The sequence below is a fragment of the Taudactylus pleione genome, unplaced genomic scaffold (assembly GCF_031769625.1).
Source record: "Taudactylus pleione unplaced genomic scaffold, aTauple2 ptg000275l, whole genome shotgun sequence".
Classification (NCBI taxonomy): Eukaryota; Metazoa; Chordata; class Amphibia; order Anura; family Myobatrachidae; genus Taudactylus; species Taudactylus pleione.
Genome location: NW_028284677.1, coordinates 4564775 through 4592343, shown reverse-complemented (window position 1 = coordinate 4592343; position 27569 = coordinate 4564775). Strand labels below are relative to the sequence as shown.

The 27569-nt window shown below is 45.5% G+C and overlaps 1 protein-coding gene across 5 annotated transcripts in view; it reads left to right on the top strand.

Moving 5' to 3' along the window:
* Positions 1–27569, top strand: part of LOC148513638 (FERM domain-containing protein 6-like) — a 160967-nt gene that overhangs the window by 58181 nt on the left and 75217 nt on the right. For all 5 annotated transcript variants that reach the window (XM_088481615.1, XM_088481614.1, XM_088481618.1 and 2 more), the window contains 2 exons: positions 14775–14840; positions 19045–19113. In XM_088481615.1, the coding sequence (XP_088337741.1) occupies positions 14775–14840; positions 19045–19113 (135 nt within the window). The remainder of the gene's footprint in view (positions 1–14774; positions 14841–19044; positions 19114–27569) is intronic.

Sequence of the window (27569 nt, the reverse complement as noted above, 5' to 3'; positions counted from 1 at the left end):
TCTGGTTTCATCGTAGGATTGCTGCGCACTCTGATGTGCACACCTTTATGCGAGGTGTTCTTCGCATTCAGCCACCTTTTGTTCCACCGGTGGCGCCTTGGAATTGGGCTGTGGTCCTGAGAGTTCTCCAGGGACCGCCGTTTGAACCACTGGACTCACAGCTAAAACCATATTCCTTCTGGCCATTGCCTCGGCCAGAAGGGTTTCAGATTTAGGGGTTCTCTCTTGTAGACCCCCTTTTCTGATTTTTCATAGGAATAGGGCGGTGTTTCGCACTCGTCCGGGATTCCTTCCCGAAGTGGTATCCAGTTTTCACATCAATGAAGAAATTGTTGTGCCGGCTTTCAATTCACCTGGACTTTCAGTGGGTGACGCCAATTGGGATGTTGTGCGGGCATTGAGAATTTATGTTGACCGCACTTCTTCTTTTAGGAAGTCGGATGCCTTGTTTGTCCTCTATGGCTTCCGTAAAAAGGGTTGGCCTGCTTCAAAGTAGACTTTGGCAGGCTGGATTCGTATGGCAATTTCAGAAGCTTATCTTCATGAAGGTCTTCCAGTTCCCTCCTTGGTGAGGGCTCATTCCACTAGGTCTGTGGGTCCTTCGTGGGCAGCTAGACGTGGTGCCTCTGCAGTTCAGATCTGCAAGGCTGCTACGTAGTCTTCTGTCCATACCTTTGTGAGGTATTACGCTTTTGACACCTTTGCCTCTCAGGATGCTTCCTTCGGGCGGCGGATTCTCCTCTCAGCACAGGAGCGTCCCCACCCTTAAAGGATACTGCTTTGGGACATCCCCAAGGTATCCTGTGGATACTCTATGGACCCTGAAGTAGAAAATATGAGATATGGTAAGAACTTACCCTTGTTATCTCTATTTCTACGAAGTCCATAGGGTTCCACAGGACTCCCGCCCTGTCGCACCTCTACTGCAGATGGGCTTTATTCTGGTCACCGTTTTTTCCGTCTCCCTATGGTGAGAATGTGATTCTTGTGAGTGTCCAGATTTTTTCTTCTCTCTTTCTTCTCCTCTTCCGGCCTATGGCTTGTGACGTAACTGAGATGCCTTGGCCCGGGGGCGGGGTATAGGAGAGGGACCCAGATGCATCCTGGGAGGCTGAAAACTTTAACTCTGTGGTGCCTGAAGACTGACGTCATCACCTATACCCCAAGGTATCCTGTGGAACCCTATGGACTTCGTAGAAATAGAGATAACAAGGGTAAGTTCTTACCATATCTCATCTGGCAGCAGGTAAGTATATGTGAGTGGGTAGGTGTATGCAATAAACTTTTACTAGTCACGGCGTGTGTGTTTTGTCTTTCTTTAACTATTTATTTTACAGTGGGGCTACGGGTGCCGGCCGCTTGCTGGCACTTGTAGTTCCACAAGTGCCAAAGGGCAGGCATGCTTGCACCTGTAGTCCCACTGTAAAATACAATAGTTTAATTCTATTCTTTACATTATTACCCCCGTACCCAATGCTCCAGGGGTGTGGGGAAGAGCCCCGGGCTTCAGTCCAAGCCTGGGGTTAAGGGAGAGGGGGGACCCATTTTTTCGGGGGACCCCACCTCCCCTGAGATCCCTGGCTTGCCTGACCGGCTTGGGCTGATAATGCTTTGGCCCTGGAGACCAGGTAATAGGTTCTCCGGGCTGTGGCATTACAGCCTGGCCGTTTTTGCGTCCAGTGCTGGTTTTAAATATAGGTGGTACACTACGTATTTTTTTTCCCCCTATATTTAAAAACAGGACTGGCCCTGCAGCCTGATGTTGGTTTCTAAGTTACGGTGAAACCCTACACATTTTGTTCCCCATAATTTTAGAAACCAGGACTGGTTGGCAAGCTTTACGGGGGGGACCCTTTGTCATTTTTTTAACAAACATTTAACCTGTTGTATTTTACAGCTGCAACAAAAGCAGCTTACACATATCTCACTGATATGTGCAGGCTGCTTGCTCGGGAGAGTTTTGCAGAGAGAAGACACTGCAATCTCGGGTGAGTAATCTCCTGCAAAATCTGCTACTCGGGGAAGAAATCTCGTTCTGCTTCACAATCGGACATCACACTCTCAGCTAAACTCACTTCTTGGTAAATTTGAGAGTCTCAGGAGCCTCAAATCACCCGAGTTTCGGCGTAGCTAATCGAGTTGAAAAAAACCCAAACTCTCCCAGACTCTATTCTTAGTAAATATACCCCTAAATCTCTCAACTTTAGCTTTTTGCTGCAGATGTACATCAATCTGCAGCCTATGCTTTGCTGGCAGTATTCTACTATGATACACGAGATGGATTTGGGTCCAGTTGCGTCGTCTTTTTTTTTTTGGGGTGGGAATGTGGGCATATATCCTGCCCCAAATACACGGAAATAGTTGATACTTGGTCTTTTCCCAGACCATGCCTCCATTGGTGTGGTGTCTTTGGTGGCTACTGTAGGTGCTTGATTCTTGAGGTAAAAAGCTCTTTAGATGGCTACTGTCCAGAATATTTTGTTCAGACCTGCATCATTTAACATGTTTCATGCACTTTCATTTAATGTTCTACACTATGTAAATAAAAGTGATTGGACACCCCCTGTTTCAGCTGGGTAGGCATAGGTCCACAAGTTGTAATGTATGGTCACCTTAACTGTGAATGTGCTTGCTACATTGTGGCAGTTCAACAACAAATGTTTTTATCAGGACGACAATGCCACCTGTCATGTTTCCAGGGCGACACTGGACTGTTATACAGAAAATTTTATCTTAATTGATCCCATTGAGAACCTCTGGGACGAAGTGGAGCGATGGGTGCATTCTAGGCCAACTCGAGCTTCAGTGTCACAGTTGGTCACTGTACTTAAGGCGTAATGGCAAAATATACTGCCTGCTGTCGTCCAGGAACTTGTGGACAGTTTGCCAAGTTTGCCAAGAAGGGTGTTTGCAGTAATCACTGCACGCGGTGGACCTACAAACTACTGACGTCAATAAAATCTTGTTGATCTACTTGCTGTCAGTGCCCAATCACTTTGTTTACATAGTATATTGTATATTTACCCTCACGCCATTTTGTTCTGCTGAGTAGGCAATAGTTGGTGCTGTATGCCATTTTTTTTCTTGAGATAGATGGCTAGCTCTTTCATATTCTCTGCCTTTTTTAGATCTTTATTTTATTAATTTCAGGCCTGTCTCTACAAGACTCTTGTACTCTATGATCTTTCTTGTAACATCACTTTTGTGTCTCAGGAAGTAAACATGTCAACCTTGTAGCATCATTCCATTTCCATTGGTCCATGTACCCAGGGCCGCAACTAGTGGGGGGGGGTTAAGATGGCACGTGCCCCTGGCACTGATTTTGAGGGGGCGCAAGAAGATGGTCAAAGTGGCCATCTGTCAGTTCCTTCTTCCTGAGCCCCAGTCTGTCTCCGCCTCCTGCCTTCCTACCAAGCTCCATCCCCTATCATCCTTTCCAAACCCAGCCCCTCTGCCTCCCGACCCCATTTATTCCCTATGTCCAAGCATTCTGCGTTCCACTAGAGCACTGCTCACTGCCTTCCTCCAAATCACTGTCCTCTTCCTCTGCCTTCCTTCGGAGCACTACCCCCAGCCTTCCTTCTGAGCCTCATCCTATGTCCCCACCCCCAGACTTCCTCCTGAGCCCTCCCTCTTTTCCTGCGACTTGCCTTCTCTCTGTCCCCACCCCCTGCCTTCCTTGTATTCCCGCATTTTGCGTTTCACCAAGCCCTGCCCCCTGTGTACCACATATAGGAAGTGTCTATTTGCTGGCTGAAACTTCCCAGCGACTGTTGACTGAGCGGGGCCAGTAACCAGCAGCAGCAGAGGGAGGACATTGCTGTGTCTATCAGCAGCAGGTAATGAGGTTACTTTCCCTACTTTTACTGTGCTGCTGGGGGGGACCCTGGTGTAACTTTACTGGGGGAGGGGGGCGTGCCAAACCACTGCCTTTCCCCGGGTGACACAAATGCTAGTTTCGTCCCTGATCTACCTCTGTATGCAGTAATTCCAATGGTGCTTTAGCTCTGGTTGCTGACATGTGGAAAAGGCAAGCAAACACCTTTCCCAATTATCACACTCTGGTCTTTCAGGATTGTTCATCGACATCCTTGTTGCCATGCCATCTAGAAGTTTTTGCGCATTCTCATGCCCTAGGTGACCCAGTCTTCTATGCCATAGCTTCATAGACTGGTTGGTTTCGGAAGCTGCCATTGCACAACACTCTCCAGTGTCCAGGATATACAGTTGTTGGCACCGGGTTGCTGCCACAATTACAGTTCCTCTTTTTTGGTACAACACACTGGCCCTATGCGAATTGAACTCTGGGCCTGATTCAGAGCCGGACGCTCTTTCAGAGCACTCGCTCTGAATCAGTGCCCGCCTATTGTATTTTTAGAGTGGCCTCCTGGCCGCTCGCATAGCTGTGGGTGACCAACCACAGCTAGTGCGAGCTGCCAGAATGATGGTCGCGATAGTCAAGACCATCGCGACCATCAGACTTGCGACGAGACCCTTGTGGTAGGGTCTCGTTGCCGCAAGTCCCAGTGGACTTCTTGCTCTTACAGAGCAAGAAGTCCACCCACTGACATCACTTGTGATGTCAGTGGGGCCGGCCCCAGATCCGTCTGGGCAGCCATGCCCCCGGCCCGCCCACCAAAGGGGGCGTGCTGTCACTCAACATCGACAACACGCCCCCTTTGTAGCGAGACCCGGAGCGATGGCTTGCCCGTCGCTATCCGGGTCTCGCGCATGCGCATGACGGAGCTGCCTCTGTCGTGCGCATGCGCACTGGGCCAACATCGACCCGCTTGCGAGCGCTCAGTGCTCACGAGTGGGTCTGAATCAGGCCCTCTGTATCCTTCAGTATTCTAATGGCAATCATTGGTTTCTAGATCAGGCGCAATTACTACATCTTTTATGTCTGTGACAACTGTTTTGCCTCTAATGCTTAAAGGTACAGTAATTGTCCCAACTTTTGTGTCATTTAGGACTTTGTCTCCTATTCCGTTAATGTTCACAGGGTTTTAGCGACTTGAACCAACTCTTATTACAACTAAAGTGCCCCATGGCTTCTGAGTCCATGTACTAACAATCTTTACAGTGACTATCTGCTACATTTAACACTGACTTATTCCTTCCATTACACTTGTGTACACTCTGAGGCCTTATGTCCCGAATAGTGATACTTGAAACATTTGTACTTGGCTTTTTAGGTTTTGTGCTCATCAGAACAGAATTCTCAGCATTTTGTTTCCACAGGTATGCGCTCTTGAATCTGCAGTAGCTTGGTACATACAATCTTGATAGCTTTCTAGCAGTGAAGTCACTAGGGGGGGGTGCAGTCCGCACCGAGTGACGCCATCCGAGGAGGCGAATCAAAATAGCAGAGCTGCTCTGTTATTTTTATGTGACCTCTCGTATGGTGTCACCCAGTTGCGAGAAGCAGTGATGGATGACCTAGCGGCTCCTGGAGTGCTGGACAAGCACCCAGAATGGTCATGCCCCCAAAATGTCATATATCTGGATCATTGGCGCGAGACTACGTCCCTTTCCCAACATGTGCAGAGGACCATAGGAGGGGGGACAGAATGAATACATTGCACTGGGTGTCACCAACCCCAATGATGCCACTGCTTTGTAGTGCAAGACTCCAAAGCCACTTCTAAGAAATCGTAGTCTGGTATAACATTTTGCAGCATCACCATTGCAACCTTCTTTTCATCTACTTTGAAGCCTACTGAAGTCAGTTGCTGAGACAGCATTTTATCTATAGATTCATTCATATTCTTGCATGTACTGAGCTTTGTGCCATCTCATTAGCCCATTGTCTTTGTAAAATGTCCGTAAAGCTACCCACATATCATATGCAGTTGTCTTCCCATGGATAATACAGTATAAATACTAATACAAACAAAAAATGTACAAACCCTATGGTGCTGCACTCCAGTGCTGCAGAGGTTAATAATAAGTCACCACCTTATATCTAATAGCATATAACAAAACAAATCAACCTCACTAGCGCTCTGGATTGTTCCAACAAGTCAACAAAAATCCAGCAAGGGAATTGTCCCACGTCCTCCAGTATAGGTAATTCTCCGGTATAAAAAAGAAGAAATGGAAAACACAATATAGTGTAATAACATCACTGTATGATGCAGCCACCCGGGGATGTGAATATGAGGAGAATATGGTGGTCTATGAAGATCTTCTCCCTGCTTAGTATGGTCCCAACTCCTGTAAGAATCACCCAGATGTGAATGAGGATGTCTTGTGTGGAGTTCCTTACATGTATGCTTACGTGTAAGGAATTGTTTTACAGCTAAACTCTATCCACATCATCTGGGTTTGGATTATCACCAGGATCACTGATAACTTTCCACAGCTTCCTTCACTTTCATTGCATCTCCATGGCAATCTTCCATGTGACACAATTTTCTGAACCCACAAATTGGCGAAGCTCATGCTGGCCCCCCCTACACTGTACTTTTTCACCCATATGAATAAAAGTTTGGTTTTTTTTACTCGCTCAGACACTCTTATTTGGTGTTGCTGCAGCTGTATTGTCAGTCTTCACATGTTGGTGTGCTGAGCACATTAGCGGCCTGGGTCAATAACCTATTGGCAGACACTACGGTGGTATATGGTAGCGTTGTGCAAATGGAGGTTATTTCACAGAACAGATGACTTAGCCAGGCAATTGTTATATTTACCAGGTTAAAACAGGATAACACAGGGTTAACAGTAATGCAGCAGGTACAGATATCCCAGTTGCAGCCAGGAACATACAGCATATACTGGATGTTGTAGTGCGCCAGGTGTATGTGAACACTATGCCTGCTTAAGCACAGTGGTGCAACAGGGTCTGTAATATACACTGTGGTGGTGACCATGTTTGTTGGGGTCTCATTGGGCCTCTTCATGCTGGGTAATACGCAGGGACATGTCTGTTGCATGGACGCTGCCTGGAGAAAGACGCGGTGTAGCAGCGCAAGCGCATAAGCTGATATTGGAGGTTGTTTCTCCAACAAGCCTAGGGTCCTAGTGCCCAAAGACTGTTGTACCTCTAACATTTATCCCACTGTCTCTTTTCTTGTCTTCCTTGTCTGTTTCACATACCTGCTTACCTTTTTCACCTGATATGACCTCTGCTCTCTTGCCTACTGTCTGCCCACATGACTCTACTTATGCCTGTTATATTTTTACACTCTGTGTACATGCCATTGTTGACATTCAATCCCAAATCTACATTCTCTGTTCCGCCCATCCATGTGACCAGAAAGCACATTCATATCTCAATTGGGAACCATGACTCCAGCAGTTTAGATTGATTTGACTCTCTGAGAGCGCTGTGTGATATCTGTGGCCAAGGGTGTGTAACTTAGTTGCAGGGATGGTCCTTCCACCTTCCCTGTAGCCACTTGCTGTGCAGTGTATGCATAGACACGCTGTGGCCACACCTCCTGAATGGTGTCGGCTTATACTCACTGATCCCTCGCAATGGACCATGGTAGCTGGCAGAGGACTTCAGCTTGGTGTCACTGGGCTCAATCCAGAACAGCCAGAGAGCAGAATAGCATTTGACGCAATTCTGTTGTCGTAGGATTCAGATGTAGTCGTGTAAAGGCAAGATGTTTATTGTGCAAATAGTCTTTAAAAAAGACTCTTCCCCTTGGGGGTATCACAGCATACAGATGTTACAGCAGTTCATTCCTTCTTGATGTGCTTCTTAACCAATCAAATTAAGTGCGTGTGTCTTGCATGCTCACCTTTAACATTGTCCCTAATAGACAGTGGGGAGTAGTCACGCCCTGCCACCTCTAGACTGAATCTGAGCTCCAGTGGTGGGCAACGGAGGGGTAGCTCTTTGGAGCTCCCAGAAAATAATTAGCTGGCTGCATTGGTCAAAGCTCCCCATGCACCCCCTCATACCACTTTCAGGCATGAGGTTACATGGGAGGGCAGTACATTTCCCTGGAATGGGCTGAGGGATCCAGCAACCCACACAAAGCCCTGGATGCCCTGGGACTTCCATTGAAACAAAGGTAAATGCCTTTTTACATTTTTAAAATCTAAATTTTAACATACAGTACAAAATACTCTTTATTCAAGGATCACTGTATTTTCTATGCGTGTGCTTATGTTTTTACACTGCTTAGCGCTCAGCACTGGGCTTTTCTAAAACAGCCTTGCCATGCTGGGACACTGGGAGCTGACGTCCCAGACCCCAGGGTAGGGCATTCAGTTCTACAGCCTGGGACCATTCCCTGGCTGCAGCAGCTGTTTCTGTACCCTCCTCCTGGTGCAGCGTACCAGGGGTTAAATATGACGCCTGAGCGCCGCAGTCCCTGGATTTGGTCTGGCTGCAGGAGCTCCTTACTGCCCTCTCTGATCTGGGAGGACGGGGAGCTGTCTCTACCTGTCCCCCAGCATGCAGCCAAACTGCCTAGTAGCGCTGGAGTGCTGGGAGCTAAGCTCCCGATCCCCAGCAGTCCGCACACAGTCCCCCAGGTGCAGCAAACCAGGTGTTAACCTGCTGCAGCCTGCACTGGGAGCCGGTCATAGTCATAAATCTGAAGAGCAAGGCTCCATCGCAGCAGTCTGCCATTCAATCATGGCATACCCCACGTCCCGCTGTAGCAGTTTCCTGTTCAAATAGGCCACAGGGTGCTCTTACCGACCTGGACCCTCCTGGCTCAGTACTGCTCAGAGTCCGTACTGTGATGCATCAGTCTGTACAACAAAGTTTTTTTCACTGTAGTCTGGCATCATCAGCTCTGGAGCATGTACCGGAGCCATTTTCAGTGACTGGAATGCCAACTCACAAGCAGATGTCCAGTCAACTACCTTAGGGAGATTCTTCTTGGTCATATCTGTCAGGGGTTTGGCCACAGAACTGAAGTCAGGGACAAAGCATCTGTAGTACCCTGCGATTCCTAAGAAGGCCAGGATATGTCTCTGCTTGTTCAGGCTTCAGCTTACCTCCCCCCACCTGATGCCCCAGGCACTGTACCTCTAACATCCCCATTTGGCACTTGTCTGCCTTGATGGTCAGACCTGCCCACCAAATTCTTTCTAACACCAGTCCCACATGCCTTGAGCGATCTTCCCAAGTTCGGCTGAAGATGGCGATATCATCCAAGTAGGCCTGAGGAAAATCTCATCGACAACACTCTGAAAGGAGGCTGGCGCGTTCTTCATCCCAAATGGTAAGGTCTTGAATTTAAACAAGTTAAATGAGGTGATGAAGGCAGATCGCTCTTGAGTCTTGGGGTCATTGGAATCTGCCAATACACCTGGCTCAAGTCAAAAGTGGAGATGTATTTTGCTCCTGCCAAATTGTCTAACAACCCATCAATGCGGGGTAAGGGATAGGCATCAGATTTGGTTACCTCATTCAACCGGCTGTAATCTATGCAAAACCGCATCGCACAGTCCTTCTTAGGAACCAATACAAAGGAGGCGGCTTTCTGGGCTGAGCTTCACAGGAGGCTAATTAGGGCTTTCAGCTGTGTGGCTGTGTTTTAAGATTGTGAGGCTGATCATTATGACACACTACCTGGGGAAAGGAGCTATGGTGTCTCTATGAGAGGATATGCTGTTGGGAAACATATCAACTAAGCCTGGTAAACTTTCTGTTTTCTTTTTTTAGTGAGTTAGGAAAATTCTATGTTTAGTCCGTGCCAGACAGCAAAGTGTTTATTTCTGTTTAGTTTGGTTTGCTGCAAATAAAGCTGGTGCACCAGACCAACGGACTTTGTGTGATTACTCAGCTGCTGCACAGTGCCATCTACCCCAGGAGATGGTCCAGTTCCCCAACCCTGCTACAGTTGATTGAGTCCACATTGCTCTAGCAATTGCGTGTCTTTTTGCATTGAATGTGACAGCTGCTGTATGTACACTGTCAATGTTGTTTGAGACCGTCAGATACTGCTATCACTGTGTTTCTCCTGGTCCCTCCTGAGGGTAGGGTGTGTCACTGATAGTATAAATTGCATTGCATTGAGACTTGAATGTCCTGTACATTTAATTATGTCAGAGGAGAATGATGTGAGTCCAACGGTGCTGATATCCTGTAAGTCCTGTGCTGCAAGCCTGTCTGAGCAGGATGTGAATCTGAATGGGTTCTGCAAAAACTGTAGCAAACAGGAACCTAATACATCTGGTACTGGTACACCTGCACCAGCATCGGGGCCTTCATGGATGGCCATCACGCCGGAAGTCTTGTCCTATTTGATAGGCAGGGTCACTGAGACACGGGCTCCAGCTGTGGGGGTACCTCAGGCTATTGGTTTTCCCACAGCATGTTCTTCCTATGTGTTTACCCCCCCATAAATCCCTGTTGGGCAGATGTGGCTGCTCACTCCAGCCAGGGGATTCTACCGTCTTTGGCCTCTCCGCAGGTAAAAAGATTGGTGGTGGTAAGGAAGTGGGGTCATAAGAGTCACCATGTGTTGCCTCAGGAGTCTGAATCATCCGTCTCATCAGATGAGGATTCTCAGACTTCTGAGGCAATCTCAGTAAAGGAGGGCTGCCAATCCTTGGTGGATGTTCCCTCTTTGTTAAGGGCGGTGAGGTCTGTCCTCAATATTCAGGAGGAGGAGGTCACACCGGCATCTAAAGAGGTAATCTTTAGATGTCAGGCCGTGGCTAAAGCAGTTGGGACAATTGACGAATTTCATGTCAGAGGCATGGGAAACTCCTAGCAGGCAGTTTTCACCCACTAGGAAGGTAACCGCTAGGTACCCATTTGCGCCAGGAGTGTGTAGTAAATGGGAGGTTTCCCCCGCGGTAGACGCTCATATCACTAGGTTTATTAGGAGTGCTACATTGCCTATTCCAGCGGCATCTGCCTTGAAGGATAGTGTGGATAAGAAACTAGATGGTTATCTTAAAACAATGTTTTCATTGTCTGGAACCATCACCAGACCAGCTACGGCTGTAGCCTGGGTGGCAAAGGTGATGGAAGATTGGACTAGGCCTTTGGCAGAGACTATAGTCGACCTGACAAGAGAACAGAAGTTCCTTCTGGATCATATACAGGAGGTGGCTGTATACATGGGGGAAGCCGTTATTGACATAGGCATAATGGCGTCTAGGATCTCGGCTAATTCTGTGGCAGCCTGGAGAACCCTATGGTTAAGGTCCTGGAGGGCAGACACAGAGTCTAAGAAGGCTCTAGAGTCCTTGCCTTTCGCAGGCAAGGTGTTGTTTGTTCCAGGATTGGATGACATTATGACTACATGGGCCACACCAAGGTCGGCAGAATTAACATACACATTTACTTCTAGAAGACAGTCGTCATCACCCTGGTCCTTTCGGGTGCAAAATTAGACAAAGAAACAGCCCGTGGCCAGACAGGGGCAGTCCCATAGAGGGCCACCCAGAAAGACTTGCTCAGGCAAGCACCCAGCTTCCAAGCCAGACTGTAAGTCTACGGTCTGACAGGGCGGGCCTTCCCCTGGAGGAAGTCAGGTGTGGAGGCCGACTGTTACAGTTTTCCCAGGCCTGGTGGCAGACAACTACGGATTCCTGGGTACGGGAGTTGGTTGCTCATGGCTATGTCATAACTTTTTGAAAGCATCCCCCTCAGAGGTTTGTGGTAACAAATCTTCCTGGGGACCCGGTCAGAGTTTTGGCCTACCAGGAATCTATGGGGACCCTCTTCAACTCAGGAGTTATAGTCCCAGTCCCTGTGAAGCAACAGGGAAGGGGTTACTACTCAAATTTGTTTTTGATCCAAAAACCCAATGGGTTGCAATGGTGCACCTGGGGGCACTGCTGGACTCTCTGCAACAGAGGGTCTTTTTGCTAGAGGACAAGATTGTGGCACTACAGGCTCGGGTGCACAGTCTATCGTGCAAGCAAGTAGTATCAGTCCACTTTGCTATGCAGATCCTGGGCTCCATGGTAGCCACATTCAACATGGTGGCTAATGCCCAGTTCCACTCCAGGGCCCTACAGCTGTGGATCCTGGCCCAGTGGGATGGTCTGCATCCACAGATAAAGCGTCAGATGATTTATGTCTTAGCAGAGGTTCGGCTTTCCCTGGCTTGGTGGCTGGAGACGACTCACTTAGACAAGGGTCATCCGTTATGGGTCCCGGAATGGTTACTACTCACCACAGATGTAAGTCTAAGAGGATGGAGAGCAGTGATCGGTCAGCATACCTTTCAGAGAAGGTGGATAGACCAAGAAAGCCATCTACCAATAAATATATTGGAGCTTCGGGCAGTGCACAGGGCACTTCTGCTGGCGCAGGATCTTCTTCAGGGCAGGCCTGTCCAGGTTCAGTCCAACAATGCGACGGCAGTGGCCTACATAAACCATCAAGGAGGCACACGAAGTCTGGGGGCCATGAAGGAGGTGGCAAAGATTCTGCTGTGGGCAGAGAACCATCTTCCTGTGATCTATGTAATTTTTATCCCAGGTGTTCTCAACTGGGAAGAGGACTTCCTAAGCCGCCAGGACATATACGCTGGAGAATGGGCTCTTCATCCGGAGGTGTTTCAAATCCTGGTGGACAGGTGGGGGTTACCAGACATAGACCCTATGGCATCACGTCACAACCACAAGGTCCCCAGGTACGGGTCCAGGACAAGGGACCCCTCAGCAGCCTTCGTGGACGCCCTGGTGGTGAGGTAGAACTTCAGGTTAGCATACCTGTTTCCTCCAATCTCCCTCCTCTCAAGGTTTGTCAGGAAATTAAAACAGGAAGGCAGCAGGATGATTCTGATAGCTCCTGCCTGGCCCAGGAGGCATTGGTTTTCAGATATGACATGTCTATAAATAGACTGACCGTTTCCACTGCCTCTGTGACAGGACCTGCTAATGCAGGGCCCGTGTCTTGACCAGGATTCACCTCGACTGGCTTTGACGGCTTGGCTCTTGAGTCTTCCGTTTTAAAGGCCAGGGGGTTTTCTCAGTCAGTGATACAGACGATGCTAAGAGCAAGGAAGCCTGCTTCTGCTCGCATCTATCGCAGGATTTGGCGGTCCTTTTTTTGCTGTGGTGTTACTACAGGAAATATGATCCTAAGATATTCAAGGTGGCTAGGGTACTTGGTTTTCTCCAGGCTGGATTAGACTTAGGTCTTCGCCTGGCTACCTTGAGAGTCCAAGTTTCAACTTTGACTGTTTGGTTTCTGCGCAAGATTGCTTCTCTCTGATGTTAGAACATTCATGCAGGGGGTACTGCATCTTCAATCTCCATTCCTCCCACCGGTAGCATCGAGGGATTTGTCTCTGGTTCTTAGGGCAATGCAGACTCATCCCTTTGAACCCTTGGATAAGGTGAACTTGAGATGGCTGATGGCTAAGATGCTTTTTCTCCTGGCTATCTCTTCAGCTCACAGAGTGTCTGACCTGGCAGCTCTGTCATGTCGCTCTCCCTATTTGGTGTTTTATCAGAATAGAGATGTCCTCCATACCAAAGCGGACTAACTTCCAAAGGTGGTTTCCAGTTTCCATATTAATGAGGAAATTATAGTCCCGGCCTTTCAGTCTTCAGGCATATCTACAGGTGAAGCTGCCCTTGATGTGGTTCGAGCCCTCAGGATCTATGTGGATCGGACCAAGTCCATCAGGAAAACAGATTCTCTATTTTTGTTGTATGGATTCCACAAAAGAGGTTGGCCAGCAAATAGACTTTGTCCCGCTGGCTCCATATGACCATTTCCCAGGTCTATACTCAGGCTAATCTCCCTGTACCTAACAGGGTGACAGCCCATTCCACTCAGTCTGTTGGACCAACGTGGGCGGTAAGAAAGGGCACCTCAGCTGAACAGCTGTTCAAGGCAGCTACCTGGTCTTCCTTGAGTACGTTCATAAAGTTCTATGCTTTTGATACGTATGCCTCCCAGGATGCTTCCTTTGGGCGGCGGATTCTCCTATCTTCTCAGGAGCATCCCTATCCCTAAGGGAACTGCTTTAAGACGTCCCAAGGTAATTCCTGTGGACCCTATGGAACCCGAAGAAGAAATACAGAATTATGGTATAACATGCCTTTTGATTATTTTTCTTCGAGGTCCATAGGCAGGGCACCAACCCTGATGCTCCTGGCCTCAGATGGACCTGTTCTTAAAGCTTCATATCACAGATTCCCTCTCTGCTTGTTAAGTGTTTTCTTGTGAAATGTTTCTTCCTTCTCCATCTCTTGCCGCGAGGCTTAGTCACGAACTGAATGGCTGGGGGTGGGGTATATAGGGAGGTGGACCAGTGCATGCTGGCAGCTCCAAAGCTTTGCTGTTTGGTGCAATGGACGCTGTCCAACTACATATCCCAAGGTAAATCCTGTGGACCCTATGGACCTCGAATAAAAAGAATTATCAAAAGGTATGTTATACCATAATTCTGTATTTTATATGTTCTGTTGTTTTGTGAATAAATGTACAGATAAAACACAATTGGCTTCTATTAAATATATAAAATAAAACTGGTACTTTTATTTACAATGAGATCATCCGATGTTTGTTATATTAATGCTTTGGATGATTTCTTTACTTTACAAGCACTTGTTTTCTATAGATGTTGTTTTTCTTTTTTGTTTGTTTGCTTTTTTTTTTTTGGGGGGGGGGGGGGGGGGTGGGATTGAATATTGGGGAAGGAGTTTGAATTTCCACACAGGAAAAATATCTCAGAATTTAAGAAATCTACAAGATGTCTAAATCTCTGCACATAAAATATATTACAAAGACCCTATTATTCCTTCTATTATAATTGCTCTAAAATTGCTAAATCGTAAACGCCTATGTAAAAAAATTGTTGAATATTACTTTGTTTATGTGTCTCTTATAGGAAAAAAGAGAGGAGCATCCCTCCATCATTCTTGGTGTAACTCTTCGAGGAATGCATATTTATCAGGTAATACATTTTTTTTTTCTAAGATCACATTCAAAACTCCTGGAGCGCAGGAGCTATGAACAAGTCCCTTGGTAGGACTAGTAGTCAAAAACACATTTCTCTAATTTTGTGTTTTTGCTGAGAGAACCAGTGTTTGTGAAAGATTCCATGTTTTAAGATTGGGGAGAGTAGAATTGTGGTGAGATATATAAGTTTGGTGCCAGGTTGGAGACTGTACAGTAGTTGATCTGTGATGGCAGTGCAGTCATATTGCAAAACCAAAAAACAGCAATGGAAACCACAGCATAATGTTCTTTTGATATGAGATGCAAACTGCACGTGAACTCACTTTAAGAGGGGAATTCAATTGTTAGCGCCCATGGCTCTTACTAATGGGCCCCCAAACAGAGCAATTCAATTGTTGCTCCGTTCGGGTTCAAATGGCCGCACCTTCCTACGGTGGCAAGCAGAAATGTGTGATAAATCCGTGGTTTGGGCACGCTAAACAGGACTTTGGACGGGTTTAGCCAAATCCAGAATTACAATAGCATTTGCAATGTTCTATACTCCAGAATTATACCCATCATATTTTACCAGCAGAAGTAGTACTTCACTGTTGTAAAGGATCATTCGACTATAATTCCATGCTGCATACAAGTCTGCTATAATAATGTAGCTATTCCTAATCCTTTTCATTGTGTAAATACACATCCTATGTTGGTATAGTCTAATATACAGAATCATTGATATTTGGTTAGGTCAGAAAACGGGCAGCAAATTATAAAATGAAAAGTCATAACTTCAGAGTCATCCGATTTGAACTCTGCAGAATCAAAGAATACACCTGTCCAATGTAATACTAGCCAAAGATTTCTAATGCTGGGCATATATTATGCAATTATCTGTCAGATATCTGTCCAATCTGGCTGGTTGGAATGAAAACCTGGTAATGCATGGGAAAGAAATGACAATAGAAATTTCCTCTCAAACACTAGAAAAGGGACTAGATTTTCCTTCCCACCAGACAGATTTGACAGATATCTGACAGATAATTGTAGAGTGTATGCCCAGCATTAGCAACATAATGGATAATGATTGCTGGGAACTCAAGGAGGAATTATTTTGCATTTACTCAGTCTTGCAGTAATTCATCATGAATTTGGTAATAATAGTAATTATTAACTAATGGTGCATACACACGGTACGATCTCTATGAACGATAATGAGATCGGTCAACGATAAATCATTCATATCGTTAATTTTTATACAGTGAACTACCAACAATGCGCTTTCCCGCATGGACAAGAACGATATCTATGGTCGTCCGTACATGCAGACCAACTTGGACGATTTCATCACAATTTGCATGTTCAGAGATGTGGCAGGATGACTTCACTGAAAGATGTCTATAGATATCCATCAGTGTGTACACCCAATATCGTTTGTCTTGTACTACAGAAAGATCGTTCAGCAATATCGTTGGTTGTGCAGATTGTACCGTGTGTATGCAGCATAACCATACAGATGTGACATTCTCATGCAACTCAGTGACCCCCAATATATGCAGACTTCTCTAATTTAATCCAACTGTGACACCTAAACAAACGCATTTAGGGGTATATTTACTGAACTGCAGGTTTTTAGTTGTGGAGTTGTTGCCTACACCAACCTATTAGATTCTAGCTATTATCTTCTAGAAGGTGCTAGATAAATGATAAGTAGAATCTGATTGCTATGGGCAACATCTCCACTTCTAAAAACCTGCACTGTAGTAAATATACCCCTTAAACTGCTGAGTGGCTATTTTGTGCTTCTCTACACAGACATTGGAGGTCATTTACAAAGTGTTCCTGTTTGTCATTTATTATTTCTAGTTCTGTAACAGTCATTTGTACTAAATACCACTACAGCTAGAATAGTGGTTTTCATCTATAAGCCTCAAGTACTCCCAACATATCATGTTTTCAGGATTATGTCTTTGGAAACTGGTGGAATAATAACTGACCCAGCAAAATAGTTTAAGAATTGGAGTTGAAATCCCCTGATCTAGACAATGAGCCCTTTTGTTTCATGTGAATGTGGAGCAGGTGTGTCGAAATGGTTTAAGTAATTGAAAGAATCCTATATGGCCCCCCCAAATATGAATTAAATTGTCAGGATGTTAGACACCAATAGTCAAATGTAATTGGCTGCGGGTTACAGAGGTTGGCGATATTTCAGTGATTTTGCTACAAAATTTAAAACTGCAAGTTGTTTTTCTTTTAAAAGTCAAAATAAACCTAGATTGCTGTGGATTTCAAATACATGAAAAACCTGTACTGTCAGGGAGATGTTACACACCATCTTATGTAACCTAGAGCCCTTGTACTGTCGAGACCTGTGTTGTCTACCATCATATACAGATGTGTCCACATGCATCTTGCTTCCTTGCGCCTTAAACGGCTCTTCTAGTCACCATGCCGTGGTGTGACTCTGTAGCACCAAGCATCTTTTCCTGCAACTGCGGGTGTATTTGCATATGAAATGCTACGTTAGTGTCACAGCCGCTGACACTAATGTAGCATTTTGCATGCAGATACACTCGCACACAGAATTTAGACATGCCGCATATCATTTTAATCAGCAGAAGCTGCTTGTGTGTCCTATTTGCACTGGTTGGGAATTAGACGCATTTGAAGGTAAAAAATTTGCACGGTGCTCACGCGTTATGTTGAACTAGACTTGCAGCGCATGGAGGTAAGATGTACAGTATGTGGTCCCATTTGTACCGCCAAAGCAAAAAAGGCTCTATTATTACTTGCAAAAATAGGTTTTTGTTTCCCGAAAAAATTATTTGGATAACTTTGCCAGCCGTAAGATTCTCCAAATTGCAGTACATACGGATATGCAGGCGCTACAGGTTCGGTGAGGACGGGGTGTGTGGTTAATGTGTATTTATGTGGATATAATGGGTTGGTGTGTGGATGGAGTAATGTACAGACCAGACTGGGATAGGCTAAATAATGTTACTTTATTAGGGTGTACAATCTCAATCTTGTAGTTCAGTAAAGATGACCCATTGATGGGTGCAGTCATTAAACAGTGTCTCAGAAGTATCGTTGTCTTTGGTGCTCCACGGGATCTGTGTTGGGCAGTCTTATGTGGTGAAAGGGACACATTCCTATAGAGGGAGCACAGGCTCGGTGGAGATGTAAGTCGACCCTTTTTAGGGGGTCTCTTTTCATGCAATTCACATGTTACCCCTTGCTGGACCTTTGGTCGACAGTCTTAGGGACCGACTGCAGGGTTGTGCTCTGTGGTCTCCATCTATTCTTTGGGTAAGCTGTGGGTGCACTGTGGCCTCCCACAGTTAATGTCGGCATCCAGGGCTGACCTATCGGTAGGTATGTAGTCCTCTGATTCCTGTTCGGTTTCTGTTGCCTGTGGTTGTGTCCACAACTCCACACGAAGTGGGATTCTTGATGTGGTGACTGTGGAGTCTCATGTTCTTGGTGTGTGCTGGACACCGGTCTTTTGCAGGGTTCGCAGGATCGAGCTGGCTTTATCCGTACACCCACCGGGGTGTCTGAGGTGCGTGTCCGCCCGGGGCACCGTGATAGCCTTGGTGGGAGCACTTCCTGTGTCTGCCGGCCAAGCATGTGTGTTGCGGGGCCCTTCACGTTTCCGCAATGGCTGGGTGGTACACGTGGTGAACGTGCTAGCCGAGGTGGCTTAGGGGGGGGTTCTCACCCAGGGTGTTGCAGGTGACCGAGATGGTCTGGGTACAGTGTGTGGCGGCTGCGTGTGCTGTTGCTGTCGCCATCCTGCAGTGGCTGGACCATGCGGCACAGTGTGTAGCCGTCGGTTTGTCTGTGGAGCCTGCTGGCTGTTACACGGGTCCGTGCAGGCATGTTTGCAGAGGAGCTGCTGGCTCTGTTGAGCGGATGGTTGGGTACTCAAGAAGATTAATTAATCTCTGTTGGGGATGAGGGAAGCCAGGCATGTACAGTGTTCCCAGGTTTTAGTTCATATGCTTCTGTGGTTCTATGTATTGCCGTTGTGCTTTAGCAGTTTATTTGTTTACATGATGTGGACATGTCACAGAGTACTGAAATGCCAAACTACAATAAATATTTTGACTACAACGATCCAGTCTTCAGTATATCCATGACATCCGTTTCCGGGCATGCTTTATATATTGAATATGTATCGATGTGGAAAAATGATATCATTCTTTTTTATGCAGGAGGTCAACCATGTTCGCCATCTACTTTATGAGTTCCCGTGGTCAAATGTGGGGAAGATTGCAGTTATTGTAAGTAGAGAAATCACATGTTTTGGGGGAATATATATATATATATATATATATATATATAATAAATTATTTTCTTAGCTTACACATTACGTAACACACAATGCGGGTGCATATCCACTTGCTTTTACAATTGCACACCCATATAGCCATGATTTTCGTTCACCACTTTAAGAGTGGGACCAGGAGAACCATAAGAATCCACAGAGCTGCCAAAAATCATATTTACACCAGTAAACTAATCAACAAGACAGGACCACTACCTTCCTTCCGTGCCCAGTCCCTCTGTCCAAGCATTCTGATTTCCACTAAAGCTCCGCTCACTGCTTACTCTCAATCACTGTCCTCTGTCCCCGTCCTCTGCCTTCCTCTGGAGCCCCACTCCCTGCCTCTGCTCCCCCCTGCCTTCCTCCTGTGCCCCTCTTTCTGAGCCTCATCCTATGTCCCCACCTCCTTCTTTCCTTTCTCCCTCTTTTCATGCAACCTTCCTTGCTTGTGTTCCTGCGTTATGCGTTTCACCAAGCTCTGCACCATGCATTCCATAGATAGGAAGTGTCTGTTTGCAACTTCCCAGCAAATGTTGAGCGAGCGGGGCCAGTAACCAGCTGCAGCAGAGGGAGGACATTGCTGTGTCCGGTAGCAGCAGGTTATGAGGTTACTTTCCTTACTGTTACTGTGCTGCTGGGGGGCAGCCCAGCAGGGTCGTAGCTAGGATGGTGCGGTCGGTGCCTCCGCACAGAGCGCAACATTGCTGAGGGCGGAACACCGACCGCCCACCATCTCCTATATAATAGTGTTCTCCCCCTCTGTGTTCTTTAATCCAGCTCCAGGCGGCCGCCTCTGCGTGTCCGTGAGGCCAGCACAGAGGAGGGAGACAGCAGTAGCCTCCCCGCCTCCTTCTGACGTCCCGTCTCCCGCCAACCTATTGTGATAGGTGAGACGGAGGGCGGATTGGGCCACCGGGACAGTGGGCCATTTCCTGCTGGGCCGGTCCCTTCTCCCCCCTGCTTGGCCGCTAGACACCCCGCCGGCTGTAATGGCCGCTACTGCGATCGGAGCGGCCATGAGCCCCTCATCTGTAATACTGGACATGTAAAATGGCGTGGGGGGCTGTTGCGCATGCGCAGACACAGCACCTTCTCCCATCGGCCATTGCAGAGCTCGTGAGTGACAGACTGCTCACGGCTCCGCCTCCAGCAGTCATGAGCGCAGGAGCCAGGGACTCGAGTCGGGAGGGAGCGAGCACCTGTAGTCTCTGCAGATTCCAGGAGCGCCATGGCTGGCTCCCTTTTAGGTGTGTGACGTCGCAAGTACAAAGAGATATGTCTTAAGTCTATTATATAATATATTGTAGGAGTCAGGGGAGGGGGTAGGTTGGGATGGTCCCATAGTGTGAGCAGATATGTCCAGTGTGTGTACATCACTTATATTGAAAAGATCCACGTGACATGGGACTCATATATATGTGTAGTATATATATTTGTGTGTAGTATATATATTTATATATATATATATATATATATATGTGTAGTATATATATTTGTGTGTAGTATATATATTTATATATGTGTAGTATGTGTGTGTGTGTGTGTGTGTGTGTGTGTGTAGTATGTATATATATATATATATATATATATATATATATATATATATATACAGTTCAAGAGGTCCGGCACTCCAAAAAACGATACATATCCTGCAGGGGTGCCCGCACAAAAAGGATTGAATATGCAGCTAAGGTGCAGCACTCCCTTATAAAAAACCACACAGACCACCAGGGAAATAAAGTGTAACAAGTGGGAGTTCCGCCAACGATAGAGGCTCATATAACCAGATTGATAAGGAGCGCTACATTACCCATTCCTGCAGCATCCTCTTTAAAAGAGGTTACAAATAGAAAAATTGACAATTATTGAAATCAATGTTTTCATTATCTAGAGCTATTACCAGACCAGCTATGGCTGGGTGGCCAAGGCTGTGGAGGATTGGACAAAGTCTCGAGGATATCGTTATCTCTGTCCTTTCGTCCACAAGGGAGGACAAAGAAACAGTCCTCTGCTCTGGTAGACACAGTCATTCCCACAGGAAACCGCAGCCCAAGAAATCTTGGTCAGCCAAGCGCCTGGCGTCTAAGCCAGACGGTAAGCCTACGGTCTGATGGGGCGGGCCTCCCCCTGGAGAATGTCAGGGTTGGAGGCCGACTTTTACAGACTCGGAACGCAGATGCCTGGGTGCGAGAGCTGGCTCTCAGGATTAGGCCATCATGTACCTGAGGGCGTCCCCCTCAAAGGTTTGTGGGCACAGCCCTTCCTACAGACCCGGTCAGAGCCTACCAGGAGTCTGTTAGGGCCTTCCTGAAGTCAGAAGTCATAATCCCCGTTCCTGTGGGAACAGGGAAAGGGTTATTATTCAGATTTATTTTTGATTCAAAAACCCAATGGGTCACACCTCCCTATCTTCAATCTGAAATCTTTCAACACATTCATCAAGGTGCCCAATTTCTGTATGGAAACACTACGATCAATTATGTTGGTGTTGGAGCCTGGAGACTTTATGGTCTCGTTGGACATACAAGATACATATCTACATGTCCCTATTGCAAGATCCCACCAACGCTTTTTGAGGTTAGCAGTGGATCAGCAACATTTTCAATTTCCAGCTCTGCCCTTCGCTGGCCACAGCCCCTCGGGTATTTACCAAGATAATGGCAGTTATGATGACTTGTCTCAGGCAGGGAGCCAGGATACTGCCATATCTAGACGAGCTTCTGATATTGGTACAATCTCAGGAGATGTTACAATGTCCATCTACGGATGATCAGAAAAGTAATTTTTCACCAACTCAGCAAATGGTGCACTTGGGTGTGTTGCTGGACTCTCTGGGACAGAGGAATCTTCTACCAGAGGACAAGATTGTAGCACTACAGGCATGTGTGCACAATCTACTTTGCAAGCAAACAGTGTCAGTTCAATTGGCTATGCAGATGCTGGGCTCCATGGTAGCCACATTCGACATGGTGGCTTATGCCCAGTTCCATTCCAGGTCTCTACAGTTGTGGATCCTGGCCTAGTGGGATGGTCCGTATCATCGGATAAAGTCTCAGATGATTTGCATCTCACCAGAGGTTCGTCTCTCCCTCGCTTGGTGGAGACAACTCATTTAAACAAGGGTCGTCCCTTATGAATCCTGTAATGGGTACTCCTCATCACGGACGCAAGTCTGCGAGGATGGGGAGCAGTGACGGGTCATCACACCTTTCAGGAAGGCTGGACAGACCGGAAAAGTCACCTACCAATAAATATATTGGAGCTTCAAGCGGTGCACAAAGCCCTCATACTGGTACAGGACCTCCTGCAGGGCAGGCCTGTCCAGGTTCAGTCCGACAATGCGACAGCAGTGATTCTGCTGTGGCCAGAAGGCCATCTTCTAGCAGAATCGGCATTATTCATTCCAGGTATTCTCAACTGGGAAGTGTACTTCCTAAGTCGCCAGGACATACATGCCAGAAAATGGGCTCTTCATCCAGAAGTGTTTCATCTCCTGGTGAACAAGTGAGGATTACCGGATGTAGACCTCATGGTGTCACGCCACAACCACAAGGTCCCCAGGTACGAGTCCAGAACAAGGGACCCCTCAGCCGCCTTCGTGGATGCTCTGGCGGTGAGATGGAACTTCAGGTTGGCATAACTGTTTCTTCCAATCTCCCTCCTCTCAAGAGTTGTCAGAAAGTTCATGCAGGAAGACTGCAGGATGATACTAATAGCTCCTGCCTGGCCCAGGAGCCATTGGTTCTCTGATCTGACACATCTATCTGTAGACCATTCACTTCCACTGCCTCTAAGACAGGATATTGCTAATGCAGGGTTCCAGTCTTTACCAGGATTTATCTGGCTGGCTTTGACAGCATGGCTCTTGAGTCTTCCATCTTAAAAGCAAGGGGTTTTCCCCTCTTCTGTGATTCAGACGATGCTGACAGCAAGGAAGTCTGCTTCTGCTCGCATCTATCACAGAATTTGGCATTCATTCTTTCTTTGGTGTGCCCACAGAAAATATGACCCTAACATGTTCAAGGTATCAAGAGTACATGCTATTTTGCAGGCTGGATAAGACTTAGGTCTTCGCTTGCTACCTTAACAGTCCAAGTGTCGTCTTCGACAGTTTGGTTCCAGCGCAAGATTCTAATCCCCTTGCCCAGGTGCTCCAATGCATGGGGTTACTTGATATCCGCACAGATAGAGCCACTAGGGCCAACCTAATATTAACTGAACTAGGGAACAAAATTGATTTACAATTAAATAGCAGTAAGTTCTGCGACACATTTCTCAATTTAGAAAAATTGATTATCAAAGAATCCAAAATCTGGTGGGATAAAGAAACCCTTCAATGGTGCACCAAAAAACAACCTCATACCTAAAGGTCTTTAAAATAAAAAAAATCACACCATACAGGAGATCTGAGATTTACAAACCACTGGGAAAATATACTCAAAGATTGCTCATACAGATTAATTGACCTGATCATTTCCACACATCAATCAGAATTAACCAAACTTGGATCAGAGATACAATCTTTATACGATAAGTTGGATACATAAAAAGAAGACTAAGAATTCATCAATTAGAAAAACTGACCCAAAATAGACTAAAGAAATTAGAAGATTAAATTATACTTAGCAAAACTACAAAATTGTAAGAGATAAGGTGGGAAAGAAACAAGCAATTAAACAAAAAGATCACTACCGAAAAATTAAAAAAACAAAAACCCTGCCTAAACAAAAAACAGCTTACCGAAGTACGATAACATGTCCAATTAAGAAAATAACCCCTACCTACAAAAAATTAAATCTTACCTACCAGCAATATATGACCCAATTCCACGGTGGTCATATCAACAGACACAATATAGAGGCAACTCCTGTTGAGAAACTCTATACAGATACAGACAGGGAGAGATCTTTCAACACTACCTTTTCAACCTATAGCATCAATGAGGACAGCGACTACGCAAATATAGCTAGACAATCCATTGAGAGAGGTTTAATACTACACATAGAAGAACAAGACATGTATCAAGTAGAGACTCCATCAGAGCCTCTTATGAAAACACCGCCTAACAACTACACACAAAACACTACCGCATCATGGGGGACTTTTTTTTTAGAGATAAGCGCAGGTCAATAGGCCTGCGCTATGTCTCACAACAATCAAAACAAAAGAAAATTAGACGCTCTTGAAGAGGTTGTAGAGGAAATGCAGGCAAAACATCAAAAACAAAGCCCATTGAAACAATAAGAACAGGAATTTTCAACCTAAGTAAGGCCACTATAGGACCAAGCCACATATCACTACTGAATAAACGGTTAAAATTTGCACCTAATAAAGGCCTGAACAAAATTGAGCCATATCTTGACTTACATCGATTCACATGGAAATTAACCCTAGCAATATACTTCATTAAAAACTCCATTATACGTAACGACCCTCTATCGGACACTACGGAGTACATACACACAGATTTCAGACCATCAACATTTTACCCTGCACACATGAAAGGCCCACTTATAGAAACATTTGAAATTGGTTGGGAAAGATATAGAATCTATAGAAACCAAATTGAAACCCAGAAATTTAAATCTAACAATAGGAGAAACTGCCGCCCTAAAAGAATTAACCAAAAACACCAAGCTAGTGGTCAAACCAGCTGACAAAGGGGGTAGGGAGGTAGTGATACTTGACAAACAAGACTAAATGAATGTACCAGAATCGTGAAGACACCACCACATATGCTGTGCTACCACAAAATCCCACCACCCATTACCAACAGTTACTAAAGAATTTATTAGAAGAGGGTCTGAACAAAGGCATCCTGAATCAACAGGAATACAAATTCCTTCACAACCCCCACCCAGTCATTCCGGTAATATACTATCTACCAAAAATCCACACTCATATCAGACATCAATTCCATCACCTCAAATTTGTCACAATACATTGACTTCTTTCTACAACCCCACATACAGACACAAAAATCATAAATACAGGACACCACTGACATCCTACAGACACTTTAAAAACATCTCTTGGTCTGAAGATTTTTGGATATGCACCAGCGACATGACATCACTATATACAGTAATTGAACACCAACAGGGACTAGAAGTCATACAACACTACTTACAATAAGACAAAAACATGACAGTCATAAACCCACTTTATCACCAACGGCATATGATTTATCCTGGACCATAATTATTTTTGGTACGAAGACACTTAAAACAGACAGGACAGAGGCACCACTATGGGGACTAAATTTGCCCTGAGCTATGCTAATTTATTCATGAGTAGGTGGGAGGACCAAACCATCTGGTCAGCATGAGTTTGGGGCAAATTTAGTCCTATGGCGCAGGTACATTGATGACGTCCTCTATATATGGTGTGAAGATGAGACAAAACTACTACAATTTCTGCAATACCTCAATCAGAACGACAGGAATCTTGCATTTACAAGCAACTACAGAAGGACAAAAGTTGACTTCCTAGACATAAACATTTTCATTGAAGACAACCAGATCCACACTAAAACTTACCAGAAACAAGTTGATGTTAATACTGTAGCTACATCCTATCTAACAGTGGACACCATCCCAACTGGTTAAGCAACATCCCCACCGGCAAATTCAAAAGATTACGTAGAAATTGCAGTAAACTTACAGACTGTCAGACACAAAGTAAGCAAATGGAGAAACAATTATTAGAAAAAGGGTATAAAAAAAGACATTATCCAACACATTACATACAATAGAAAATCTAGACAGAAACAATTTACTGGCCTGCAAACAAAAAACAAAACACACCAAAGGCCCCAATACATTTTTCATAACACAATTTAACACAAACTATAGACAACTCAACAAGATATTAAATAAACATTGGCACATCCTATTAGAAGATGAGGCTTTAAACGACATACTCCCAGAGAAACCAAAAGTCATTTATAAAAAAGCACCGAACCTCAGACAAATGTTGGTACCCAACCATATAAAAGGGAAACGAGCAATACAAACAACATTGACAGGCCAAATAAACACACCAGGCTGCTCCCACTGCGGATCCTGCCAAGCCTGTACACTGAACATAACTACAAAAACACGTAAGACATTCACTTCCACCAAAACCAATAAAGAATACACAATCCGTGACAATATAACATGTAATAGCGAAGGAGTGATATATTTGATAATGTGTCCCTTTGGCCACCAATATGTGGGAGGAACAACTAGGAAATTAAAAACACGCCTGTCTGAACATATCAGAAACATATGTAAAGGATTAGAGACACACAGCCTCTAAAACCACTTCAAACACTCCCACAACCAAAATCCCAGCAAATTGGAATTTATAGGTATTCAGCAAGTTGATAAGAACTGGAGAGGTGGAGATTATAGTAGAAAATTAAACAAAGAAGAATTAAGGTGGATGATTGATCTCAAAACTTTAGCACATCAGGGCATCAACCTCGACAATGAAGTTAGATCAGTTATCACCGGGTAACACAACATACTTGTAAGGACTCGTTAGAGCATGTTCCCAGAATGTTCAATCCTACCATCAATTTCCATAACCTTAATCGCGCACTTCATTCTACCTGATTTTCCATACTAAGCCAAGGGCCCATGGACTGCTTCAAGGAAAAGTGCATTTATTACATGCTCATCCTTCCAATTTAAATCTATTATGATTACTTATTATCATTATATTATTATCTATATGGTTCAGCCACATCCCTTTTGCTGATTTTACTTATACTTTATCCACCTATCTATCCACTCGTAACTCCAGATATCCCTTGTTCTATTCATCTCATTATAAATATATAACTGTCTCGTCACACACACGTATGTGAGATCACCTACTTTGTCTGAGTTATCCTTTCAAATCATCAGCCATAGCATTGCCTACTTCTATATATAAAGATCCCCCTTCAACACAGCCATACGTTATTTTCCGAATTGCAACTCTTTGTAGCTGTCCATCTACACTCTGCTAGAACAGATTCAAGCATATTAAGATCCCCTTCAACACAGCTATATGTTATTTTCCTAATTGTTAATTGCAACTCTTTACAGCTGTCCATCTACACTCTGCCAGAACAGATTCAAGCTGCCTTATTACACACACCTTATGACACCCATGCCCCGCCCACATCACGATGGAGATTGAAAGCCAGGGCACCTATGATGTCATCCAATACTCATGTATATATTGCTCTCCAAGATGGCGCCGCATCACTCCCATAAGAAGGCCTGACGGCCACGACGCATTCAGAGTACATCTCTCAGACTTCCATTAATCCACCCAGGGAAAACCCTCAATTCTCCCCACACTGCTAATCCATCCACCTCTAAGTCTTCTCACCATTGGGTGAGTTGGAGAAGTGACCGGGACTCCCACCACGACGGC